Source organism: Nerophis ophidion, linkage group LG04 (assembly GCF_033978795.1).
Source record: "Nerophis ophidion isolate RoL-2023_Sa linkage group LG04, RoL_Noph_v1.0, whole genome shotgun sequence".
Lineage (NCBI taxonomy): Eukaryota > Metazoa > Chordata > Actinopteri > Syngnathiformes > Syngnathidae > Nerophis > Nerophis ophidion.
In genome coordinates this window covers 76624843-76634019 of record NC_084614.1, presented here as the reverse complement: position 1 = coordinate 76634019, position 9177 = coordinate 76624843, and the positions used below count along the sequence as shown (strand labels likewise).

At 41.4% G+C, this 9177-nt stretch overlaps 1 protein-coding gene across 1 annotated transcript; it reads right to left on the bottom strand.

Moving 5' to 3' along the window:
* Positions 1 to 284: 284 nt before the first annotated feature.
* Positions 285 to 7330, bottom strand: rbmx2 (RNA binding motif protein X-linked 2). Its single transcript, XM_061899147.1, has 6 exons — positions 7246 to 7330; positions 3737 to 3852; positions 3624 to 3675; positions 1078 to 1207; positions 822 to 1011; positions 285 to 760 (listed from the first exon to the last, which is right to left on the bottom strand). The coding sequence occupies exons 1-6, from the start codon at positions 7248 to 7250 to the stop codon at positions 432 to 434; spliced, it is 822 nt and encodes a 273-aa protein (XP_061755131.1). The 5' UTR covers positions 7251 to 7330; the 3' UTR covers positions 285 to 431.
* Positions 7331 to 9177: the final 1847 nt, after the last annotated feature.

Below are 9177 nucleotides of genomic sequence, written 5' to 3'. Positions count from 1 at the left end.
TTGTGGTAAAAAACTTGCAGCGGATTTCCCAAAATTAAATTAAACAGCGGTACTGTATTTTTATTTACAGCAATATGTTGTAAAAATAAAAAAACACCATATATTTTACTGTAAAAGTCTGGCAACTGCTAGTTTTTTTTATATAAAAAACTAGTAAAATCCACAGATTTGTTTTATTCTTTATGTAAAAAAAAAAAAAGCTAAATATTTAAATTCATATTTAAAATCATGAACTATTGACGGTTACAAAGTGACCCTCAATAAAAACAAGTTTGACAGCTCTGTGTTCGAACGATGACAATTGTGACTTTAATCAAACTAAGTTTTGATAACATCAAAAGACAAACATTCTTTACAATAAAAATAATCCACTTTGGAACGATGAGACGTCCACATGTCAATCAAGTCCCGGTGGCCACGCCCACACCGCGTCACCTCCTGTGTCTGTCCGCCTCCCGTCTCCGCTCACTGTCCTCGCCTCCTCTTCTTTTCCTGTCCTCGTCTCCTCCCCTCCGTCTTCTTCGCTCGTCCTCGTCGCCTCTTCTCCTGTCCTCGCCTCCTCTTCTCCGTCTGTCCTCGTCCTCCCTGGCGTCGCCGCCTCTCTGCCCGTTGTGTTCCGCCGGCGCCCTCCTCTGGTTGTACTGGTCGTAGGCGCCGTCCTCCTTCTCCTCTTTCACTCGGATGGCGGCGGCGGGAGGAGGAGACTGTCTTTCTTTCTTTGTCTTCTTCTCCTTCTTTTTCTTCTTCTTCTCTTTCTTATCTGCGGAGGGAGGAAGCGGCGATGAAGGTCCGTCGGGACGTGAAGGGGGAAGTGACCTCACCTTTTTTGGCCTTCTTCACGGGGGCGACGTCCGGCTCGTCGTCCTCACAGGAGGAGGCGGAGGGAGTGTGGGACGCTTTGGGGGCGCAGCCTTCCTCCCTTAGCTGCTTGGTGACGTCATCTATGTCCTCCGCGTCCTTGGGGGGGCGGTAGTCTCTGACGTGGTCCACGCGGATGGTGCGACCTTTGATCTGAAAAGGCGTGGAGCAGCTGTTAGACAACAAAACCGTGTTTTCCCCAGCAACGCCGACGCCCACCTTGATGCCGTTAAAGTTGTCCACCGCCAAGATGGTGCTCCTCTGGTCCTCGTAGCACAGGAAGCAGAAGCCTTTACTCTTGCCGGTCTTCTTCTCCCGCACCAGGTTGATGTTGACGATCTCTCCGTACCTGAAAAGTCCGCCGTCACGTCAGCTGATCATTGCTGTGTTCATGTGGGATCTGTCCTTGTGGCTTGTGCAGCCCTTTGAGACACTCGTGATTTAGGGCTATATAAGTAAACATTGATTGATTGATTAATTCACACAATAGGTGTTTTTTTTTTGTTTGTTTTTTAATTAAAGGCCTACTGAAATGAGATTTTCTTATTTAAACGGGGATAGCAGGTCCATTCTATGTGTCATACTTGATCATTTCGCGATATTGCCATATTTTTGCTGGAAGGATTTAGTAGAGAACATCGACAATAAAGTTCGCAACTTTTAGTCGCTAATAAAAAAGCCTTGCCTGTACCGGAAGTAGCAGACGATGTGCGCGTGACGTCACGGGTTGTGGAGCTCCTCACATCCTCACATTGTTTACAATCATGGCCACCAGCAGCAAGAGCGATTCGGACCGAGAAAGCGACGATTTCCCCATTAATTTGAGCGAAGACGAAAGATTTGTGGATGAATATAGTGAGAGTAGAAAAAGGAAAAAAAGACTGTATCCTTTCATGTCTTACCACAACAAATACGAAATTTATAAAATATTATTCCGACGTCGTTGTCAAACTTGACCGCCCGCTGTCCGAGGAAACGCCGGAAGTGACCTCGTCAGCGGTTTTTATGAGAAAGTGACGGCGCTCACCGGCGACCAGCCGCCGGTTGTCATGGTAACCTGCTTGTTTCGAGGTGGTGTGTGTTAGAGCAGTGTTTTTCAACCACTGTGCTGCGGCACACTAGTGAGATACAGTCTGGTGTGCCATGGGAGATGATCTAAAGGCCTACTGAAATGAGATTTTCTTATTTAAACGGGGATACCAGGTCCAATATATGTGTCATACTTGATCATATTTTTGCTGAAAGGGTTTAGTAGAGAACATCCATGATAAAGTTCGCAACTTTTGGTCGCTAATAAAAAAGCCTTGCCTGTACCGGAAGTAGCAATTGATGTGCGCGTGATGTCACGGGTTGTGGAGCTCCATCACATCCTCACATTGTTTACAATCATGGCCACCAGCAGCGAGAGCGATTCGGACCGAGAAAGTGACGATTTCCACATTAATTTGAGCGAAGATGAAAGATTCGTGGATGAGGATAGTGAGAGTGAAGGACTAGAAAAAAGAAAAAAAAGACAGGGCAGTGGGAGCGATTCAGATGTTATTAGACACATTTACTAGGATAATTCTGGAAAATCCCTTATCTGCTTATTGTGTTACTAGTGAGATAATACTGTCAGCATCAAGTATTTACAGAAAGAATGTTCGCATTTACAAAATAAGATGCAAAATGTTTGTATTTACAAAAAAGGTGCAGAATGTTTGACTTTACAAAACAGGTGCAGAATGTTTGCATTTACAAAAGAAGGTGCAGACATAAATAGATAAAAAACAAGGGCTATGTCTGAAATTACTGCAGAGTAGCGAAAACACACTAAACAGGACTGGGAAGACGCCAGGAAAGAAAGACAAAAACTGGATTTCCCAGCAAAAAAAAAATGGCAATTTTGACGGATAAGCAGAAGACCTGGGCACTGGGAGAGAGGGACAGGTGTGGCATTTGATGTTTGCATCATATCTATATATTGTTGTAGGTCAGGGGTAGGGAACCTATGGCTCTGGAGCCAGATGTGGCTCTTTTGAAGACTGCATCTGGCTCTCGGATAAATCTGAGCTGACATTGCTTAACACGATAAGTAATAAATAATTCCACTTGTAATCACAGTGTTAAAAATTACGTTCAAAATATTCTCATGCTTTTTTTATGTTCAAGATCATGCATTAATGGTAAGAAATAATTCATTTATTATTGGTTAGTGTGGGGCTTGCCCTCCTGGGGCTTCTTCGGACCACCAAGAGCCTGTTTTAGGGTTACAATATTGTTTTATTTTATTTTTCTCTCAGTTGCTTTCCAGCAATTGTCTTTTTCTCTTTCGTCCTCACTCGCGCTCTGGCTCCAGCCCCAACCCTGTCTCTCCTCCTGGCTGCTGCTTATAACAGAGCGACAGGTGATTAGATAACAAGGCCCAGGGGGGCCATCTACGCACCTGTCGCTGATTTCGAGGCCGGGCCTGGCAACATCCTGCTTTGCTGCAGGCCCGCAGGCCACGCCCCCTCCACAGTTAACTTCAGAATAACAATGTTATTATAAAGAATAAGAGACCTATTATACTCTGGAAATGTTGGTCTTACTTAAAAATGCACGTGTTCAGTGTTAAAAAAAATATTATATGGCTCTTAGGGAAATACATTTTAAAATATTTGGCTTCTTGGCTCTCTCAGCCAAAAAGGTTCCCGACCCCTGTTGTAGCTGAGGTCGATATACTCCAAAATCCCAAATCTCGATGCCGATTATCGATCAATTGCTAATTGCACGTGACAACTTACTGAGAGAAGACGCAGATGATGTCACCTTCGGACAGCTCGTATGGAAAACCTCCTGCAGGAAAGCAGAGAGTGAGAATCCGTCACCCCCGAAACGCCGCTCACCCTCTCCTCACCTATATAGACCCAGGCGCTGTCCTTGTACTCGCTGTGCCAGGAAGCTTTCTCGTTGATTCCCAAATGAGCCTCTCTCTCGTTCAGCTCGTTGATGAGCTTCACTTTGGTCAGCGGACTGCAGAGCACAAACACAAAAGCTTCAATATTAGACTTAGACAAACTTTCTTGATCCACAAGGGGAAATTGTTCCTAGAACAGTTTTGGACTTTTACTAGCAGCTATAAATGTCAACAAACAATGACCAGAAATGGTTATAGATTCTTTGAAACAGCTCATGAATACACTGGTGTAAAAATAGTCTGAAAATGAGTCAGAAGAAGCATAGCTTAGTGTTTTTTAATCTCACCCCTCATCCAATCACGATTACATATCATTCATTCACGCCAAGTGTTCAATGAGTCAACAAGCATAACAATAATTCATTTCTTTATTTTGTTTTGAAGTACTTTATTCATTTCCTGTGTTTGAATCTCATCTTTCCGGTTACTTTAAGACCTCAACCCCAGATCACACCTCACTCCAATCCGGCTCAGGGTGGAGGACAGAGTCAAACAACTTGCACTGAGCCTGGTCTATAAAATCCGCTACACCTTCCTGATACCGAAGTACATGTCAAACTACTTCCTTAACGTAAATGCCCGCCATAACCACAACACCAGGGGGAGCTCCACAAACCACGTTAAACCCAGATTCCGATCTAACAAAGGTCTTAACTCATTCTCTTTCTATGCCACATCAATGTGGAATACACTCCCAACAGGTTTAAAAGTAAGTGCATCTCTTCCCTCCTTCAAAACCGCTCTAAAACAACACCTCCTGGCAACTTCAACACTTTACTAATGTAAATAATCAAATGTATTTCTAATGTATATACTGTATTTCCTTGAATTGCCGCAAGGCATATAGTATGCGCCTGCCTTGAATTGCTGCCGGGTCAGACTCGCATCGCAAAATAATTAGCGCATGCTTAGTATTACTGCCAGGTCAAACTCCTGACGTCACGAGTGACACTTTCCCTGTCATCATTTTCAAAATGGAGGAGTCTGATTTTAATACCGGTAATTTGAAATCGCATAAAGGGAAGAAGATTAAGAGCTATTCAGTAGGATTTAAGGTCCATGCTTACATCACACTCAAATTTGTACTGCATGCCTTTGGTAAGTGCCAGAGTGAGAAGAGGTTTGAAAATAATTAGCGCATGCTTACTTTTACCGCGTGCCTTTGGTAAGCGCAGGAGTGAGAAGAGGTTTTAAATTAATTAGCGCCCCGGCGGCAATTCAAGGAAATACGGTACTTGTTCTTATGCTATCTGAACTCACTATGTTCTCTGCTGGCTGTACATATCCTACTAAGTAAGACCTACACTGTTTCAATGTCCATTTCTCTGTTGATGACTGAAGTACTGATATCAACCAAAGCTCCTCATCCCACCCCCCGGATTGTAAATAATGTAAATAAATCAATGATGATTAACTTGTGTGATGACTGTATTATGCTGACAGTATATATTTGTACCATGAATTGATTAACGTAGACCCCGACTTAAACAAGTTGAAAAACTTATTTGGGTGTTACCATTTAGTGGTCAATTGTACGGAATATGTACTGTACTGTGCAATCTACTAATAAAAGTATCAATCAATCAATCAATCAGCTTAGTGTTTTTTAATCTCAACCCTTCATCCTATCACAGGGGTGTCAAACTCAAATATAGAGTGGGCCAAAATTTTAAACTGAACAAAGCCGCGGGCCAAAGTTGAACAAATAAACCTTTTAATAAGGACCCAAACAAGTTTTGCATTGAATATTGAACAAGCAAGGCTTATATAACTTTATAGTGACATGCAAAATCCAGTTTCAAGTAATAATAATAATAATAAAAAAAATATCAATGGTACATCAAATAAAGTTTAAATAAAAAATGAATGACTGTTTTCTATTTTTAGCCCTTCTGAGGTAAATATCAAAATAAACTTTTTCCACAGGCTAATAATACATTTGAAAATAAAATAACAATAATGAATGAATCAAACATTCAAGCCTTGAAGTAGCAAGAGAAAGTGCATGAATAAATTGTTAATTATTGCTCAGTTTGCTCCACTATTTGCTTTACCACTGAATATGGAACAAGCAATAATTATGTAACTTAATAGTGCAAAATCAACTTTCAAAAAAAAACAAAAAAAAAACATCAATGGTAAAATTAATCAAATTTTAATAAAACATTTAATGCCTCTTCTATTTGCAGCCTTCTGAGGTAACTATCAACATACCATTTTTCCACAGGCTAATAAATCTTAAAATAAAATAACAAGGAGATTGGTGTGGTTAAGTGTGGGGGGCGGGGTTAGGTGGTAGTGGTGGGTGCATATTGTAGTGTCCCGGAAGAGTTAGTGCTGCAAGGGATTGTGGGTATTTATTCTGTTGTGTCTATGTTGTGTTACTGTGGGGATGTTCTCCCGAAATGTGTTTGTCATTCTTGTTTGATGTGGGTTCACAGTGCGGCGCATATCTGTAACAGTGTTAAAATTGTTTATACGGCCACCCTCAGTCTGACCTGTATGGCTGTTGAGCAAGTATGCCAGCATTCACTTAAGTGTGTGTATAAGTCGCATATATTATGTGACTTGGCCGGCACGCTGTTTGTATGGAGGAAAAGCGGACGTGACAACATATTGAAGACAAAGCTAAAGGCAGTGGCTTATAGGCACGCCCCCAATATTGTTGTCCGGGTGGAAATCTGGAGAAATTCCGGAGAATGGTTGGAAAATCGGGAGAGTTGGCAAGTATGCGTATTAGCGGCGAATGCAGTGTTACCGGCGGGCCAGCTCTAATGTTAATTTGATATTGTCTCAAAGGGCAAATGAAGTTGCACGGGCCAGAGTTTGACACCCAGGTCCTATCATGATTACATATCATTCATTCACGCCAAGTGTTCAATGCGTCAACACGCATAACAATAATCCATGTCTTTATTTTGAAGTACTTTATTCACTTCCTGTGTTTGAACGTCATCTTCAAAATTGGAGAAAATTAGTGTATTTGATCGCTTACGCGGTGATGAAAAGCACGACAAATGCAACACACAGAGGTCATTTGATCATTCTTAGAAAATAAACATTTAAATTGAGGATTTATATTGGCACTAGTGTGTGAATGTTTGTCTATCTGTGTTGGCCCTGCGATGAGGTGGCGACTTGTCCAGGGTGTACGCCGCCTTCCGCCCGATTGTAGCTGAGATAGGCACCAGCCCCCCCGACCACAAATGAAATAAGCGGTAGTAAATGGATGGGATGGATTTATATATTCGTCATTTGTTTATTTTTATTTGCCAGTGTGTTCGAACGTAGCCACATTAGCTGTTAGCACTAGCTAGCACAACCCGGCGGTCAACACCAAAACAGTACGAAACAGCAAAAACACATTAACACCAAAAAAACTTTTTTTTATACAAATAAAGTAGTAAAGTACATCGTGCATGATAAATATAAATATTATACAAACTCACTTCATTGTGTAGCGGGGTCGACGCTCCCGTGCGAGAGACGACTTCCGGTTGAACCCCTTGCCTGTGCTGCCCCCTGCTGCTTGGAGGTCTTTGCCCTTATTTAATGTTTTTGTAACCGAATTATGTCTTCAAGCAGGGGCGTCAAACTCATTTTTAGATCGGGGGCCACATGGAGAAAAATCTACTCCCAAGTGGGCCGGACTAGGAAAATTACAGCACGATAACTTGAAAATATAGGCAAACATCAGATTGTTTTCTTTGTTTAAAAACAGAACAAGAGTGCACATTCTGAAAATGTAAAAATGATAATGTTTTTTTGGGGTTTTTTTTACACTTACATCTTGTGGTTAATAGTATTCTACCTTTATTTGTGTTTTTTCATACGATCGGAATTGATAAAATGGGAGCCATTACCTCCCTGCTTGGCACTCAGCATCAAGGGTTGGAATTGGGGGTTAAATCATGAAAAATGATTCCCGGGCGCGGCACTGCTGCTGCTCACTGCTCCCCTCACCTCCCAGGGGGTGATCAAGGGTGATGGGTCAAATGCAGAGGAAAAAATTTCACCACACCTCGTGTGTGTGTGTGTGACAATCATTGGTACTTTAACTTTAACTTTATGTGATCATGTTCATCAGTCAACTCATTGGTGTTAATTTTCAATCTACAAAGATAAAAACATTATATCAAAATCAAATAACAGGATGTTTTTATGTAGTTTGTTCATTTTCAATATTTTATATTTGTAGCTCATCTGCAAAGATACGAAGAATTGCCATTGCAACATCTAGTGGACACATTTACAACAGCGGTTTAATTCAATTAGCGGGCGGCATAGCTCGGTTGGTAGAGTGGCCGTGCCAGCAACTTGAGAGTTGCAGGTTCAATTCCCGCTTGTGCCATCCTAGTTACTGCCGTTGTGTCCTTGGGCAAGACACTTTACTCACCTGCTCCCAGTGCCACCCACACTGGTTTAAATGGAACTTAGATATTGGGTTTCACTATGTAAAGCGCTTTGAGTCACTTGAGAAAAGCGCTATATAAATATAATTCACAATTAAGAAAAATTGGCTCATTGTTGTACTTGGCAAACTCATCCAGCGGGCCGGATAAACCTGTTTGCGGGCTTGATCTGGCCCGCGGGCCGTACTTTTGACACCCCTGTGTTAAAGGTAACGTAGAACGTTATTAACATGACGATAACATACTATAGGTCAGGGGTGTCCAAACTTTTTCCACTGAGGGCCACACACTGAAAAATCAAAGCAAGCGGGGGCCATTTATTTAAAAAAAAACAATACAATATATGTATAAAAAAATATACATTTAGACCTCCACTCAGGTTTGTGTTGGTAAAAATAAAATGTTAAAAATGTGTCATTATTCAGTATTATTATTTTTTATTATTATTCAAGTTTTAAATCTCTAGATCAAGGTCTATCTGTCAATATGACGTTTTTAAAGATTGAAGTTGTATGCTCTTTTTGTCAAAGAAAACCCTGTTTTTTATGGAAAAAAAACACAAAATATGCAATATTTTCACCCAATAACCGCTCTGAGATCGTTAGGTTGGGAGTTCAAACCCCGGCCGAGTCATACCTGAGACTATAAAAATGGGAGCCATTACTTCCCTGCTTGGCACTCAGCATCAAGGGTTGGAATTGGGGGTTTAAATCACCAAATGTGATTCCCGGGCACGGCACCGCTGCTGCCCACTGCTCCCCTCACCTCCCAGGGGGTGATCAAGGGTGATGGGTCAAATGCAGAGGAAAAACTTTGCCACACCTAGTGTGTATGTGACAATCATTGGTACTTTACTTTTAATAAAATTTTTAAGTAAAATATTTGAGATCATATAATAATTGGAGCCGTGAAAAGGTCAACAACTCATAACACCATTGATTTTAATTCACTATTATTTTTTGTGCAATG